Source organism: Thalassophryne amazonica, chromosome 7 (genome assembly GCF_902500255.1).
Source record: "Thalassophryne amazonica chromosome 7, fThaAma1.1, whole genome shotgun sequence".
NCBI classification, from domain to species: domain Eukaryota; kingdom Metazoa; phylum Chordata; class Actinopteri; order Batrachoidiformes; family Batrachoididae; genus Thalassophryne; species Thalassophryne amazonica.
The window spans coordinates 84,121,594-84,139,998 of record NC_047109.1 but is presented as its reverse complement, the minus strand read 5'-3'; the positions used below and the strand labels follow the sequence as shown (position 1 = coordinate 84,139,998).

General features: G+C 39.0%; 1 protein-coding gene and 1 long non-coding RNA gene across 3 annotated transcripts in view; one reads left to right on the top strand and one right to left on the bottom strand.

Moving 5' to 3' along the window:
- The first annotated feature begins 90 nt into the window (after positions 1-90).
- Positions 91-17,949, top strand: LOC117514432. The gene is made up of 3 exons (XR_004561883.1): positions 91-101; positions 1,077-1,084; positions 17,873-17,949. It is a non-coding gene; the product is annotated as an uncharacterized LOC117514432 (long non-coding RNA).
- erp44 (endoplasmic reticulum protein 44) overlaps positions 8,268-18,405 on the bottom strand; it is a 28,798-nt gene continuing 18,660 nt past the window's right edge. Inside the window, exons 5-11 of one of the 2 annotated variants that reach the window (XM_034174895.1) lie at positions 14,067-14,251; positions 13,871-13,986; positions 13,593-13,767; positions 13,270-13,381; positions 12,997-13,138; positions 11,161-11,263; positions 8,268-8,748 (exon numbers count right to left, since the gene is read on the bottom strand). In XM_034174895.1, coding sequence (XP_034030786.1) covers positions 8,638-8,748; positions 11,161-11,263; positions 12,997-13,138; positions 13,270-13,381; positions 13,593-13,767; positions 13,871-13,986; positions 14,067-14,251 — 944 coding nt within the window. In that variant the 3' untranslated portion in view covers positions 8,268-8,637. The remainder of the gene's footprint in view (positions 8,749-11,160; positions 11,264-12,996; positions 13,139-13,269; positions 13,382-13,592; positions 13,768-13,870; positions 13,987-14,066; positions 14,252-18,405) is intronic. The other variant, XM_034174896.1, reaches the window with a different exon arrangement.

Below are 18,405 nucleotides of genomic sequence, written 5' to 3'. Positions count from 1 at the left end.
AAAATCTCTTTAACACTTCCAACATTAATTATAACACTGATGTCCCGGGGACAATTTTCCATTTTTTTCAGATTCTCTTTCGCCAGGGTTTGTAATTTACAGTGGTGGGCAGTTCAACTAATCAGCGAACAGCTATTTAGCTTTTCCAAGATTTCTTTATATTTTTTATTGAAAACTTTTTGTACTGTAAATAAACTGTATGTTGAATGGAAAGTACTGTTAAAATTTTGTTTACGTACATCTTGATCATCATCGGATCTTGTCGTACTACACATTTTTAGGAGCTGCTATATTTACACGACAACATTTTAAAACTTCAGCTCTTTAGGCCTATTTTTCAGGGTTTACAAATAAAAACAAAAAATCTCCCCATGCCAAAGCTACAGTGCATCTGGAAAGTATTCACAGCACTTCACTTTTTTCCACATTTTGTTGTTACAGCCTGATTCCAAAATGGATAAAATTCATTTTTTTCCCATCAAAATTTTACACTCAATACCCCATAATGTCAATGTGGAAAAAAGTTGGGGTTTATTTTTTTGCAAATTTATTAAAAAAAACAAACAAACAAGAAATTGCATGTACATAAGTATTCACAGCATTTGCCATGAAGCTCAAAACTGAGCTCAGGTATGTCCTGTTTCCACTGATCATCCTTCTACAGCTTAATTGGACTCCACCCACCTGGGGTAAATTCATTGGTTGGACATGATTTGGAAAGTCACACACCTGTCTACATATAAGGCCCCACAGTTGACAGTGCATGTCAGAGCACAAACCAAGTAGGAAGTCAAAGGAATTGTCTGTAGACCTCAAAGATATGATGGTTTAAAGGCACAAATCTGGGGAAGGATACAGAAACATTTCTGCTGCTTTGAAGGTCTCAATGAGCACAGTGGCCTCCATCATCTGTAAATGGAAGCACTTCGGATCCACCAGGACTCTTCCTGGAGCTGGCCACCCGTCTCAGCTGAGCAATCGGGGAGAAGGGCCTTAGTCAGGGATGTGACCATGAACCTGATGGTCACTCTGTCAGAGCTCCAGCATTCTGACGCTCTCCATACAACCTGATGGAGCTTGAGAGGTGCTGCAAAGAGGAATGGGCAAAACTGTGCAAAGACAGATGCACCAAGTTTGTGGCATCATATTCAAGAAGAGTTGAGGCTGTAATTGCTGCCAAAAGGTGCATCAACAAAGTATTGAGCAAAGGCTGTGAATACCTATGGACATGTAACTTCTTAGTTTTCTACTTTTAATAAAATAGCAAAAATGAAAAAGAAAAAAAAAAACTTTTTCCATGTTGTCATTCTGGGCTGTTGTGAGTAGAATATTGAGGGAAAAATTAATTTACTCAATTTTGGAATAAAGATGCAACATAAAATGTGGAAAAAGTGAAGCACTGTGAATACGTTCCAGATGCGCTGTACGTACACATAAGGGTTAACGGTTGATGAAAAGGTTCACCTAATAGCTTAACAGTTTCTCACTTTAGTCTCATCTCAGTTAATTTTTCAGTTCATGGATTAGCAGTTATTGAAACTAAATTTTAAGTTAGCTGTGCCGCCACAGGTAATTGATCAATCAGTGTTCAATGCCTTAATGTGAGCAGTTTACTGCTGCAATATGTGGACTTTACAGAACTTTTAAAACTGCTTCACTGTTCCTGTATTTTAAAAATTACTTGTTTTGGAAAAAAAAAAATGTGAAAGCCAAAGTGCCACTGCCCACCCCCCTTCAGGGACTGGACTGTAAGAATCTGCTTTGATTATAATTATTTTTTTTTAAATAAAATGTTTATTCTTGACATCTGTCACTCCGTGGACAGCACAAGCATGACAAGGTTTGTATAAATGATTTTTCTGCACAAAGCATCACACACATCCTTGTGTAAAATGGTTTTTAATTTATCTTTTCTTCTCCCTACAGTATACAAGTGAAGAAAGCACACCCCTGTGCAATATCACACAAATGTGAAATGATTCGAACTGTACTGCCTCTCAGTAATTGCATAATTAAAGATGTCTGTGGACTTCATATGTCATAGCAACCAAGTACGCTGAGTCAGGTCAATAGGACTTGTTTAGGATTAAACAAGTCCAGCTGACCTGAGTCAACCTACTTGGAAGAAATAGAAATGATGAAAATACAGGCCCCAAAGTAGAATCTTTAAATTTTTTTTAAGTCAGGAACACTTCCAAGTCAGAGCCGTCTTAAGGAGCATTTAAATCAATCTCATAAATAGCAACAGTACAGCACTGTATGGTATTTTGTTTAGAAGCAGTCTCAGTTCAAAAACTGGTGGCAAACAAAAGCAGACAAGTGACTGGAAGCTTCTGAGACAACACGAACTGTGGGGGAAATACAAGCTTCCTTGGATATGATTGGAAAAACTGGGCAGATGACAACTTGTGTGGCTTCACCAGAGAAAACCTCATGGTGCACCCACTGGCACAAATTATAGAATTAACACGCATAGATTTATCCAGTTTTGTATTTTGTAGAAACAAATCGCATGCACCACAATAATTTTTGTTCTATAGCGGAACGTGGAAAATTTGTGAAACATATCTCAACAAATACAGCATATTTTTCAAGATCCAGTACACAAAATTTGGAATCAGTGCTAAGGGGAAAAAAAAAAATTATGAAATCAGCCTTGTATTTCTAAAATACAGGTCTGATAAATAAGTACATGTAAAAGAAAAAAGTGCTTTAACCAGCCGTTCAACTTGACTAATTGAAAGAAAACTTGGCCCCAACAACAGACTTGTCAACAATAATAAAAGGATTACAAAAATTCCCTGCAAAGAAAATCCAACGCAAAGATAACATGGGATGGTTATAAAAAGAAAGCATACTTTAGACCAAGGAAGATATCAAAGCATCACACGTAGTTTTATGTAGTTTTTCCCAATTGCATCCACAGAAACTTGTAACTTCTTCAATGTTGCTGCTGATGTCTTTCAAACTTCCCTCACTACAATGCTCTTTGCTTTTTGAAGTGAGCCTGCTTCTAATTACAATTACCATGCAGTCATCAGTCTGTTTATTACTGATTAAATGATATTCAACAATTCAATTCAATTAAATGATATTCAACAGATACAACCCCTGGCAATAATTATGGAATCACCGGCCTCTGAGGATGTTCATTCAGTTGTTTAATTTTGTAGAAAAAAAGCAGATCACAGATATGACACAAAACTAAAGTCATTTCAAATGGCAACTTTCTGGCTTTAAGAAACACTATAAGAAATCAGGGAAAAAAAATTGTGGCAGTCAGTAACGGTTACTTTTTTAGATCAAGCAGAGGGACAAAAATATGGACTCACTCAGTTCTGAGGAATAAATTATGGAATCACCCTGTAAATTTTCATCCCCAAAACTAACACCTGCATCAAATCAGATCTGCTCGTTAGTCTGCATCTAAAAAGGAGTGATCACACCTTGGAGAGCTGTTGCACCAAGTGGACTGACATGAATCATGGCTCCAACACGAGAGATGTCAATTGAAACAAAGGAGAGGATTATCAAACTCTTAAAAGAGGGTAAATCATCACGCAATGTTGCGAAAGATGTTGGTTGTTCAGTCAGCTGTGTCTAAACTCTGGACCAAATACAAACAACATGGGAAGGTTGTTAAAGGCAAACATACTGGTAGACCAAGGAAGACATCAAAGCGTCAAGACAGAAAACTCACAGCAATATGTCTCAAAAATCGAAAATGCACAACAAAACAAATGAACGAATGGGAGGAAACTGGAGTCAACGTCTGTGACCGAACTGTAAGAAACCGCCTAAAGGAAATGGGATTTACATACAGAAAAGCTAAACGAAAGCCATCATTAACACCTAAACAGAAAAAAAACAAGGTTACAATGGGCTAAGGAAAAGCAATCGTGGACTGTGGATGACTGGATGAAAGTCATCTTCAGTGATGAATCTCGAATCTGCATTGGGCAAGGTGATGATGCTGGAACTTTTTTGTGCCGTTCCAATGAGATTTATAAAGATGACTGCCTGAAGAGAACATGTAAATTTCCACAGTCATATGGGGCTGCATGTCAGGTAAAGGCACTGGGGAGATGGCTGTCATTACATAATCAATAAATGCACAAGTTTACATTGATATTTTGGACACTTTTCTTATCCCATCAATTGAAAGGATGTTTGGGGATGATGAAATCATTTTTCAAGATGATAATGCATCTTGCCATAGAGCAAAAACTGTGAAAATATTCCTTGCAAAAAGACACATAAGGTCAATGTCATGGCCTGCAAATAGTCCGGATCTTAATCCAATTGAAAATCTTTGGTGGAAGTTGAAAAAAATGGTCCATGACAAGGCTCCAACCTGCAAAGCTGATCTGACAACAGCAATCAGAGAAAGTTGGAGCCAGATTGATGAAGAGTACTGTTTGTCACTCATTAAGTCCATGCCTCAGAGACTGCAAGCTGTTATAAAAGCCAGAGGTGGTGGAACAAAATACTAGTGATGTGTTGGAGTGTTCTTTTGTTTTACATGATTCCATAATTTTTTCCTCAGAATTGATTCCATATTTTTTTTCCCTCTGCTTGGTCTAAAAAAGTAACCGTTACTGCCACAATTTTTTTTTCCTGATTTCTTATAGTGTTTCTTAAAGCCATAAAGTTGCCATTTGAAATGACTTTAGTTTTGTGTCATGTCTGTGATCTGCTTTTTTTCTACAAAATTAAACAAATGAATGAACATCCTGCGAGGCCGGTGATTCCATAATTTTTGCCAGGGGTTGTATTCAACGACTCTGAAATGTTTCCATGCCAGGCTTGTCTTTAAAAACTGGCTGTATAACTGATGGTTTTGTGTTAAAGGATATGTAAACTTGTAACAACTTTTGTTCCTTTGAGTTGCTGCTTTGGAACCCATATTTTCTATCATTTAAGCTTTTTTTCCTTTTTCCTCTTAAAAAGAAACACCACTTAACTTGTAATTATTGAGAAGTGATAAACTTGAAGTGGTATTGTACAGGTGTGTACTTCTTTCTGTTGTACACTGCATTTCCTGTGAGATGACAGGTTTATAATTGGCATCTTATCCCTGGGGTTGGATCTCATGTATAGCTGACATCACTATGCAGACATAACACAGTGGGTCCTCATACCCTTATCTGGCTTGGAGTCATTCCAACGCAGTGGATCTACTTGTCCCACAAACCAAGGAGAAAAAAATCTTTTAAGTTAAAGTGACTCCAACTCACCACTGTCCACCACGTAGGTTTTCCCTTTGAAGCTTTTAAAGACGGGAGAACACAGTCCATCTCCCCCAGGATGTTGACACTTCTACCACAAAAACAACAGCCATTTTTAGATGTTAAAGTACAATATTCCACTTAATTCCTGGGAACGCAGCTCAGAGATGTTACTAGAGCCATTAAAAATATATTCAGCCCCTTTTAGAAAAAAACCTGCCACACAATACTGAAACACAGTGGATGAAATTAAGTTTTTTTTTCAGCAGATTTAAGCACAAAATAAAGATTCCTATCCATCCCTTTCTAGTCAGTTTGACTGTTAAAGTTTGGGTTCCCCTGATGATTTCCATGATTTTCCTTTATAAATCATTGGTTGTTTGGATCAGCAATTTCAGTTAAATATATCATATAGCAGACAAACAGCAATATTTGAGAAGTGAAATGAACTTTCTAGGATTTACAGAAAGTGTGCAATAATACTTTAAACAAAATTAGGCAGGTGCATAAATTTGGGCACCCCAACAGGAAAAAAAAACATCAATATTTAGTAGATCCTCCTTTTGCAGAAATAACAGCCTCTAAATGCTTCCTATAGCCTCCAATGAAAGTCTGGATTCTGGTTGAAGGTATTTTGGACCATTCTTCTTTACAAAACACCACCAGTTCAGTCAGGTTTGTTGGTTTCTGAGCATGGACAGACCGCTTAAAATCACACAACAGATTTTTCAATAATATTCAGATCTGGGGACTGAGATGGCCATTCCAGAATCTTGTACTTATTCCTCTGCATGAATGCCTTAGTAGATTTTGAGCAGTGTTTAGGGTCGTCGTCTTGTTGGAAGATCCAGTCCCGGCGCAACTTCAACTTTGTCACTGCTTCACGAACATTGTTCCCTAGAATCTGCTGATATTTACTGGAATCCATGTGACCCTCAACTTTTAACAAGATTCCCAGTACCTGCAGTGGCCACACAGCAGGTCTGTGGGTTGACTATGACTGTTCTCACCATCCTTCGCTTCAGCTTGAGATTTTTCTTGACCTGCCACTTCAAGCTTTAACTAGTGCCTGTGGTCTTCCATTTCCTCACTATGTTCCTCACAGTGGAAACTGACAGCTGAAATCTCTGATAGCTTTTTGTATCCTTCCCCATGATGTTCAACCATGATGTTGAACAGTCTTTGTTTTCAGGTCATTTGAGAGTTGTTTAGAGGCTCCCATGTTGCCACTCAGAAGAGATGCAAAGATGGGAACATTTGCAAATGGCCACCTTAAATACCCTTTCTCATGATTGGATTCACTTGTGTAAGGAGGTCAAGGGTCAGTGAACTTACCAAACCAATTTCGTGTTCCAGTAATTAGTGCTAAATGTATTGAAATCAATACAAGGTGCCCAAATTTATGCACCTGCCCAATTTTGTTTAAATAATTATTGCACACTTTCTGTAAATACTAGAAACTTCATTTCACTTCTCAAATATCACTGTGTTTGTCTGCTATATGATATATTTGACTGAAATTTCTGATCCAGACAACCAATAATTTATAAAGAAAAATCATGAAAATTATCAGGGGTGCCCAAACCTTTGCATACAACTGTATGTGATTTGGTCTCCAGCAGCCTGGCACATCTGGAAATGACTATTTCCAAAACTTAACAAGGCCCAACACACTGGATTTTCTTCATAACTGGATCACACATGGTTATTTTGTAGACACGTCCATGTACATTTAGGTCTGGGTTTTTTTTTTGGGGTTTTTTTGGCATTCGTGCAGCCATCACTGTAGCTAAGAATCAGGATGGTGGGATTCTAGTGATAACCAACATTGGGCTTACACCATTGGTTTGCAAACTCATTCTCTCCCTCCCCTTTTTGGAAGGTAAAAAAAAACAGTCACAGTCTTCTGAAATTGACCAGCAAGCATGAGCCACACTTTTTTCACATCTGCTACAATATGACTCAGTGGTATGGCTACAGCTATCAGGCACAAGAATAAACTTAAAAATCAAGAACAGGTTCATAGAGTATGTTAATTGTCAGTCATGCAACCATCTTGGGTTGCAGTAAGAGACTAACTACTGTGTCCACTGGAAAGAAAACCTGCACCCACTTGGCCCTTTCTGGAACAAGTTGTCCACCCCTGTGCTACAATATGATTAAACTGCCATGTTTACACCCTACAAAAGGTCATCCTTTCTTAATAGTGGTTTGGGGATTTCATTATTTTTTAAATGAGTTTCATGACCATGTAAGACATCCAGCAGCTGCTCCACATCGTTGTGATTTTGCTGTTCAAATGTTCTCAAGCTGATTCTTTAGGGCCCTACCTTAAGTTTGCTTACCACCTAACCTGGGCACATTGATTTGTTCCAAAAATATTTTATGCTGCACCCCCCCCCAAAATGAAAACCATCACAACTACTACTACTAAAAGACCACTCACCACAGCAGGTCACAGGTAGGTCTGCACATAGCTTTGGCACAAGTTCTACGCTGGATGCCCTTCCTGGCGCAACTCCACATTACATGGAGAATGTGGCAGGGATGGAGTTTGAGGCAGGAACCTTCCGCACTGAAACGAAGCGGACTAACCACTTGGTCACCACTCCTGCTACTATTACTTAAAGACAGTAATTCTCAATTACATCCACTGTGTCCAGTTTAGGCCCTGTGACACCGTCAATATCCATTTAGTACTAGAAAAAAATGGAGTGCTGACTGGCGTAGCTCCACCATGTCTTATGACTAAAATTATTTTGAAATATTACAGTGGGGGGAAAAAAAGAGAAAAAACGTTTCCTTCAGAACCGCTAGTGAGAAGATCTGGAGATCAAGCTACTTCAGACAGGCGGACTTCTTCTTAACTTGTGCCGTACAAATAAGATGCAATATGTTTGCTTACTGAGATACAGCTATGAGGTCAGTGAGGATTAAAAAAAAAACAAAAACAAAAAACTGTTGGACTGAACAGATTAGAACCATACAACTGGAGCAAGAAGAGTGTTCTACAAAAAGCCACGTGATGAAAAAGAGGAGTAAAATAATTTCTTAATTTAGACCAACAATGAGACTCCCATCTAACACAAATATATTTACAAACTTCAAAAAATAAAACTAAAAACACTTTTTAATGTTCTAATGCCCCCCTAACCCCTGCCCATACACTCATATCCACCCCTCCTTTTAATCCAAAATAAAAATTGTACGTGAAAGAGTTATGAAAATATAGGTTATTCCAACATGGTTGTGTCATGGGGTGCACTCCTCGCATCTCGTGTTCTTTGTCCTTTTCATCACTCAAGCTTCAGTAAGGATGCTGGGTGTTGCTGTTCTGTCCCAACTCTAACCCCTCCCCTGACCCTGGGGTGTGGCATTGAGTCACAGGATCACTGGAAGGCCACGGAGGTCACAGTTCGTCACGGTCCCGTCTGAGGATGGTGTAGCGAGTCTCACTTGGTGCCAGTTTCTGGAATGAGCTCTCTGGAGGGTTGCTGGCCATTTCTCCTCCCAGCTCCTCCTGAGAGACAGAGACCGGACAAGTACACAGTGTTAAGCTCTAATAACGCCATGGTGGTTTCACACCGGACCCTTTTAATCTACTGAACCAAACTCTGCGGTGTTGTATTATTATTTTATTTTAAGACAGCCATCTGGTGTGGAAAACAACAAGAACCTTTTTGAAAGTGGCCTTGGTTTGGCCCTGTATTAACTGCAGTGTGAATCACTGATGATGACGACATAAAGCTGACCAACAAGACGATAACATACAGTAGTGTTCAGAATAATAGTAGTGCTATGTGACTAAAAAGATTAATCCAGGTTTTGAGTATATTTCTTATTGTTACATGGGAAACAAGGTACCAGTAGATTCAGTAGATTCTCACAAATCCAACAAGACCAAGCATTCATGATATGCACACTCTTAAGGCTATGAAATTGGGCTATTAGTAAAAAAAAGTAGAAAAGGTGTTCACAATAATAGTAGCACCTGCTGTTGATGCTACAAATTCAAACCTATTATGTTCAAACTGCTTTTTTAGCAATCCTATGAATCACTAAACTAGTATTTAGTTGTATAACCACAGTTTTTCATGACTTCTTCACATCTGCAAGGCATTACTTTTGTTGGTTTGGAACCAAGATTTTGCTTGTTTACTAGTGTGCTTGGGGTCACTGTCTTGTTGAAACACCCATTTCAAGGGCATGTCCTCTTCAGCATAAGGCAACATGACCTCTTCAAGTATTTTGACATATCCAAACTGATCCATGATACCTGGTATGCGATATATAGGCCCAACACCACAGTAGGAGAAACATGCCCATATCATGATGCTTGCACCACCATGCTTCACTGTCTTCACTGTGAACTGTGGCTTGAATTCAGAGTTTGGGGGTCATCTCACAAACTGTCTGCAGCCCTTGGACCCAAAAAGAACAATTTTACTCTCATCAGTCCATAAAATATTCCTCCATTTCTCTTTAGGCCAGTTGATGTGTTCTTTGGCAAATTGTAACCTCTTCTGCACGTCTTATTTAACAGAGGGACTTTGCTGGGGATTCTTGCAAATAAATTAGCTTTACACAGGCGTCTTCTAACTGTCACAGCACTTACAGGTAACTCCAGACTGTCTTTGATAACCTTGGAGTGGATCAGTGGGTGAGCCTTTGCCATTCTGGTTATTCTTCTGTCCATTTTGATGGTTGTTTTCCATTTTCTTCCACACATCTGTTTTTTTTTTGTCTATTTTAAAGCATTGGAGATCATTGTAGATGAACAGCCTATAATTTTTTTTGCACCTGCGTATGTTTTCCCCTCTCCAATTAACTTTTTAATCAAACTACGCTGTTCTTCTGAACAATGTCTTGAACGTCCCATTTTCCTCAGGCTTTCAAAGAGAAAAGCATGTTCAACAGGTGCTGGCTTCATCCTTAAATAGGGGACACCTGATTCACACCTGTTTGCTCCACTAAATTGACAAACTCACTGACTGAATGCCACACTACTATTATTGTCAACACCCCCTTTTCTACTTTTTTTTACTACTAGCCCAATTTCACAGCCTTAAGAGTGTGCACATCATGAATGCTTGGTCTTGTTGGATTTGTGAGAATCTACTGGTACTTTCATGTAACAATAAGAAATATACTCAAAACCTGGATTAATCATTTTAGTCACATAGCACTACTATTATTCTGAACACTACTGTACTATGAAGCCTGTGGGATCTTTCTGCGGGTTAGCGATGTCTGGGAATCTGATCAATAACCACGGTAAACACATACATTTTGGCCTGAGTGCAGGAATTTTCCCTCCTACGTGAAAGAGGTGTGAAATGATAACAGAGCAGCTTTCTGCTTGTATTATCACCTTGTTTAGACTATCCAAATGCCTCATTTTCATGGTTGTTCCCTGCCATCTATCAAAAGGTAATCAAGTTGCAGTTTCAAATTATGTTGAGCATCACTCATTTATTAATCTTCAATCACTAGCCCCTCCCCAATCTTTCTGCTGCCCCAGCTTGATCAGGGACACCACAGCAGGACCAGTAAAGACCTGCATTCAACTTTAAAACAAGTTTTACACCAGATGCCCTTTCTGATGCAACTGAAGAATCATGTAGAATCACTGGTGGTCTTATGTAGTCTCCCAGCCAAGTATTAATCAGGACATACACCGCTTCAGTTCTCAAATCTGATGGGATCAAGTGTGCACTCAGAGTGATATGGCTACAGCTGTCAAGCACAAGAATAAACTTAAAAATCAAGAACAGGTTCATAGAGTATGTTAACTGTCAGTCATGCAACCATCTTGGGTTGCAGTAAGAGACCAATTATTACATTAAAACAATTTTCTTTTTTCTCCTGATTTAGGAAACGGTAAACCAAGGTAGTTTTGAAAACAACCTCAGTGATGTTACGGTGCACCAACCTGCCCAGGTGTGCTGTCCGTAGGGTCAGGACCATGGTGAAACTCTCTGTGCAACTTCCCAGAATGAAGATCCAATACAAACTGTCTCAGTTTTCCAGGGACACTAACCAGAGAAAGGAACAAAACGCATTAACTGTATGTCTGATTAAGGCATCCGCAGTACATTCCTCCACACAGGACAAAGCAATAAGGACGGGCCGTCTGAAAGTATTGATATGAGAAAACAGCTCTGGGCAGCAGCAGAACATTCGTCCCTGTGGACAAGTCGTGAACAACATTAATCCATATCAGCCCTGCCCTGTGAAGTGTGCTTATTAATGACAGGTCATGAGCTGTTGCCGTCACACAAAGACAACTAATCCTGAGTGTCAAACAGCACACACATACATGTATTACATGCACTACACTAATGTAATTACAAGATGTGTGCCAAACACACACAAAACAGTGATGTGATGTAATTAGGTTGTGGAGGACTGGTCAGTCCTGGGGGCTTCTGTCTATCTGATCAGACTCTGATTGGTGATTGGGGGAGGGGGAAGAATAAATAAGATTAAATTAGATTAGACCAGATTAGTTTAGCACTTATTGCACGTGCCAAATCATGTCACATTAGCTGTGGTGTCCTGGCCCATTCATAAAGGACAGATTTTAGGAGGTGTGACATTTCTGTGATGTTCAGTACACAGTACATTGCATTGCATGCGCGTTTGTAATAAAATTTACTTCAAGAAGATCAGATTTCCTTATGAAATATTTGGAGAGGTGAATGATGTAATTTATCTCACTGATACTGGACATATATCACCCAGATCTGACAAGTGGATGATTAATTTGTTAATCACCTCCACCAAGGAGGTTACGGTTTCAGCCGTGTCTCTCGACAAGAGGACTTTTCAAATTATATGGATTTTCATAAAACAGTTATGGTATACAGTACAGTCAAAACTATTAAGTCTTCAGCTTGACCAAGGACCACCTACAAGAACTTTACAAAAAACTATAACACAAACCAAACTGATCAAAAAGATCAGGGATTACTGGATTTATAATATAAACTATATAACTTGGGGTGGATAGAGGTATAAGGTGTGTGTGCCCCCACCCAACCAACCAACCCCCCCCCCCCAAAAAAAAAACAATCGAGTATGTTTTGTTTCAAAGGCGGCTTGTATGTTAATGAGTGCTCTTTTAGTCACAACTGCAGTTCGACAACTTTTGCTTTCATGAGAGTCACCAGCCAATTTTCATTGCCATTGCTAAACTTGCTGACAATGAATTTTATACTTTAGTTAAGTCTCTTCCCAAGACGAGCCCATTCATGTTTCAGGTTCTGGAGTCAAAGGTCAACGTGACAATGCAAGGTCAAACTTTTCACCCCCCCCCCAAAAAAATAAATAAATAAATAAATAAACAAACAGGTAGGAGGAAATTTTTCTCAGGCTTGTAACTTACAAATCAGAGGTGACAGACTTTTGGTTATTCGACACACAGGAACTCATATGTGGGCTTAAAAAAAAAAAATATATAGGATCCCATTTGACCTTGAACAATTCAAAGTCAGTCCAAGATTACTGTAATAAAGCAGAATAAACTTTCCGCATTGACACAGTCTCCACATGGTGGGTTTGCACTAGCCCGAATGTCTAGTTTTATCCTTATATGTAGAGGGAAAGAATGGTGCACACAACAAAAATCTACTGATACACTTTAAATAACCCCATCATTTATTATTTAATCATACATCAATAATAGTGTCTTGCCCCTTCAAACACAAAAATACTGCAGCTGCAGACATGAGTACTTAAAAAAAAAAAAAAAAAATGAGAGACTTACGTTAGCTCTTGAAAGTTGGGAAAGACATACATATGCCTAAAAGAGTCTATAGCGATGACGGGGCAGTCAGCAGGAGTCTTTTGGATATGAAGCAGAGGATGACGAAACTTATCGCAGTCTGCATGCAGGAAGTTTATAGAGCCTGTGGAGAACAGAGAAATGTTGCTTCCCATGCTGTCAATAGTCCAGCACCAGTCTTATGCAACTCTATTTTGCATTCACATGCACATTCACAAAGAAAATAAAATAAATTAAGCTTGGCGACAAATTCACCTTTTTCACTGATAAGCTGGCGAGCCACCTCATGTTGGAACTTCTCCAAGTTTTCTGAGTCTTCTTTAATGTGGAACAAGATCAGGAAAGGGAGCCCTTCTTCAGTGAGCTCCTAAAACACACACATAATGTCAAAGACAGATGGAGACAAGAAGGTTTTCGCTCAGCAGATACTTCAAAATGCACCGTTTCAAAGCCAACATTTCAAAAGCTGTTGAGTATGTACGGATGTCATTTTACCGGCATATTATGGCTCAACACAGAGATGCAAAGACAAAAAGGAAAGTGATTACGATATTGTAAATGCTTCTGAAAACACAAACCTCTCCATTTTCAAATGTGATCTCCCTGACCAGAGGTACACACTTGTCCTGGGTCCAAGCGTAGGTCAGGTCAAAGTTTGTGAGCGAACCGAGGTAGACCATGTCGGGGACATTCTCCCCTACAGGTTTGAAGATCACATTGTCCCCACTGACACGCTCAGTCTCTGACACAGCACTACAGACACAAAGCAGTAAACAGAAAATGGTCACTAAACTGAGGACAAATAACAATAACAGTTTTAATTGAATAATCATCTCAACATGGCAACGTGTCTCACTTAAAAGCAGCCAGGAACACGCAGTCATCTCGAAGGATGTTTGCAACCTTCTCGTATGTGCGGTAGTTGTCAGAGTCCTTTTTTTCAAAGTATCCTATGATGTTTCTTTTGCTCCTCTGTTCAACAACAGACAGAAGAGGATTGTTTAGAAAAGTCTTCTGATAAGTGTGCAAATCTGTGTATATTTGTCACTCACATCCACTTTATTAACTTCATCCAGCGACTGCAGCTCTTTCACAGGGTCGACCTGCTGCTGGCGTATGAAGTCAGCAATAGCCGTCACCGACCTCTGACCTCTGTACTCCCTCTTCATCATCATTCCATTGCGGAACAACTTCAACGTGGGATACTTTGTGATGCGGTACCGTTGAGCTATATCCGCTACACGGTGACAGGAGGGAAGTTAAGCAAAGAAGGACAGATCAATTGATGAAGAGTAAAACCACATGGGTCTGGGTGGAGTGGCAGAGCAGCAGTGACAGAGACGATGGCTAAACCTCCATCTGAAGACACGGTCTTCAGTCAGCCCTGAGCTCTGATCTCCCACATGAAAGCTGCCCCCCGCAAAGAGCAAATACTCTCTGAGCAAAACGTGAATGAGTGTGAGTGTGTTTCTGCATGAGGCAGGTGTCAATCTCACTGCGGGGTGTCTCTAAGCCTCCAGTCTTCACAGGAAGCAGCAGTTTTGTCATTAGTCTTCAAACAGTTTGCAGGTCATCAATAATTCTCTTTAATTTGCTTTATCTCAAAAGGGTGAGGCTGGCCGTTCATGCGCCTGTGCTTTGGTGTGGTGGGAATCTATGTCGACATATGTGCATCAAATATAACAGGGTGTGTGGGACTTTTGTTTTTTGTACACAAAGTGTAAATGTTTTAAAGAGTTTAGAGGTCACAAACAAAATAATACTTTGGCTTTGCGTCATACAACTGTGAACTTAAAATAAATTTGTCAGAAGCTGATCAGATGAAACTGTTCAACTTCAGTCTCCAAAAACCTTTAGGCTCTATTCACATCAGGATTAAATTACAGTATGTTAATTATTCAGACTGTATGTGATTCTAACTTGATTAAAATTAATCTCCAGTGACTGCATTGAAATGCATTGTCCAGCTAACGTCACCCCTCTACTGGTTAATGGGAGTCAAAAAAAAAAAAAAAAGGTGATAGCTGTGCCATCGTGGTTTCTGATTTTTTAAATGGGGACGAAGCAGTCTTCAACAGCTGGAACGCTGAACACAGAAGAATGCTGATGGACACAGCTGCTTCAGCTGTGGTCCAGAGCAGAACCAGACCAAATCTGAATTTTTAAAGCACATCCCAATTTCAATATTTGACAATTCTAAAAGCAGATATATTCGTGATTCTTGCCCCCCCTCCCCCCAGAAACAAATAGCATAAACAAATATTCCCCCTCACATTTATTTTGTGTAGTTTTTGTAAAGAGTCCTTACCAAGATAACATGACATAATGCAGTTTGAAAGTAAGTTTTTTTCATTGACACAGTGACTCCTATTTCAAAAAGGGTGGATGGACTAATGGGCACTCAGTACCTGAAGTAAAGAATCATTTTCTCCATATGATAGGCCCATCTCAGAAATCAATGGGCCTATGCGAAGTGGAATCAAATAAAATTAAATAATTAAAGATTTGATTTTTTTTAATCCATTGTAAGAGTCACAGTTAAATATGAAGCAAATGCTGTATTTCTTTTATATTTCCTATCAGTTGTTATGCATAGGTCATAAACAATGTTTAAACATACATTAATATTGGAAAGACACAGACAGGTCATTCCATGTCAATTCAAAGAGGGCCTCACGCACTTTGTCTCAGATTTTCTTCAAATTTTAATCAAATATTCCAGCAGCTTTGAACATGTCAAGACATAGTACAGTACCCCATTCACTGCACTGCACATCATGCAGGTGGATATAAGCCTAGTAACCGTGGAAACCTTGGGGAATCCCCCTGGCAGATCTATGTGCAAGCATTCTGGGGTGTGCCATGAATCATATGAATGCAGTGTGTGCACATAATTAAAATGAAATTGTCATTTCAGCACTAGAAATACATTCGCGACTGCACAAATTAGCCATAACTAAATGCTTAAATTAACCAGAGAGGAGTTTCATAAAGAAGGCCATATTTATAACACAAAGTAGATATCAATACCTTCAAAATGGAACCAGTTTGAAGAGTTTTATTTACTGCCCATGTGCGCTTTTCTTCTAATAAAATTCGACCACAAAATGTTTTTTTTTTTCAGATTTCAGAGGTTTCTCCCACAATAACTGTTTACCACAGATATGTCAAATTTACATATTTCATAGCCAGTATAGCTGGCATTAAGGAGCCAAGAAATGGAAAGGCTTCTTTGAGTGTAATGGTATGCATCAGTGTCTCAAACATGGATGCTCGTAATGGTCAATTTAATATTTTCCATAGTTTGAGCATACCTAAACTTCACAGTTTAGTGTCAATGTCTGTTTGACTATAGTCAAAGTCTGGGTGTCCATGACAACTGCCACAGAAAATTTTAGGCCTCTAAGTCCATTATTTACTGAGCTATTCTACCTTGAACATGGCTCCAGAAATGACGTCCATAATTTTTGCCTAAAAAACAGCAGAACCCATGCACACTAAATTGGCCACATCTCAAAAACTACTTGGCCTACAGGCCTCAAACTTCAGATTTGTTGTTCTTATTAATAGTCTGGGAATATTTGATTAAGATTTGAAGAAAATCTGAGACAAAGTGCGTGAGGTCCTTCAAATATTCTTTGAATTGACATGGAATGACCTAGACGGCAAATGTAAATTTTTTTTCTATAAAGTTTTTTGTGAATGGGATTACATTTCTTGTCATTCTCATTGGATAAAGTTACTGTAGCTGTGTCCCAATTCAGTGGCTGTACTCTTCGAAGGCTGTAATTGCCATCCATTTACATTGGTGCGACGAGGCTGTCTCCTTTTTAAAAGCTGCTTGTGAAGTGGCAGACATTCACAGGATATGCCAGGTGGATCTTTCACAGCCCAAACAATCCCATCTCATTGATTTTTTTTTTCTGTTCTTTTCTCAAAAACAAAACAGTTGGTAAATTAATTTAAACAAGAGTAATCAATGATTTCTGACGTCTGCCAATCTGGATCCGAATCACTTTCAAAATTCAGTGGAGTCTTCCATGCCCTAATATCTATCTGTGGTGCAAATTTGGTGAGAATCCATGAAGTAGTTTTGACAAAATCCTTCAAAGCGTACATAAAGTGAAATCGTGATCCAGAATCTGGATCAAGATCACCTCCAAAATTTAATGGTGTCTTCCATCGCCTAATATCAATCAGTGGTGAAAATTTCATCAAAATCCGTGCAGCAGTTTTGACGTAATCTTGTTAACAGAGAGACAGACAAATAAATAAACAGATGATTTTATTACATCCTTGGCGGACATAAAAGGGGGGATTAATATGTACAACTGTAAGTAATATTTGTAAGTAAAGCACAAATAAGTACTGTAAACTATGGGTGGCACCCACTACGCTAGCTTGGCTAAAGGTTGACAGTCTCATTTCAGAACAGTTTGTTCCAGCCTGTGCTGTGTCTCAAGGGCTGAAAACTGAAGAGTTTTGTAAGACACTACACTTAGAAGGGTGCAGACCCTAAATTGGGACACAGCCTGTGTTTACAGCTCGTTAAGTGGGTTGTTTTTTGATGTGTCACAATAAACGGCCTTCAGTATTTTGCCAATTTTAGGTTTGTATGATTTCGTGCAATGACATCTAATAAAATATCACTCTGTGCAGACTGAAAATCACTGTAGGCAGCATCACTAATCGGCAAACATCCAATCCGCGAAATCTTACACTAATTCATATAAAACGTCAACTTCTGAAATCAGCTTGGAGGCACTGGGGGCTGCAGGTGGCAGTAAGGCAGACTAGTATATGGCAAGAGTATGTCAACACAAATATCGATGGTAAAGTTAGGTTAATATTTCGGAAGAAATCTCATGATTGCTTTTAAAATGAATGCTTCACTGATGTGGGCTGCATTGAAACATGAATCACGACATCCTGTAGTTGATCTTCTGCCTAGTTCAAAAAAGAAAAAAAATAATAAATAAATTCTTGCATGGATTTTGAAAACTGATTTAGGGTAATTGGGGGTTGCTGAATCCGAATCTGAGCTCAGATTTCCTCTGTCACATCACGTTTTTTTTTTTTTGCAATCCGCATGTTCCATATTGATGGATTATGCAAAAGTTGCTCATTCACTTATGGGTTTGACGCCACTAATCATGCACAAAAGCAGCTTAAAAAGCAGTTTTTAAACCAGGTTTGTGAAATGTGAACAAGAGCCGTAATATCGTTTGCGGCACCAAAGAGGTGTGTGAGACTGCAGCTTTTGCTTCAATGCTTGAAATGAGAAATAGGTTTTCATACCTCAAAAACGTGAAGTGATTGGCAAAAGCTAACACCAGATTCAGCGACCCCAAATTACCCAAAATCCGTTAAAAAACCATGTTAACCAGTGTT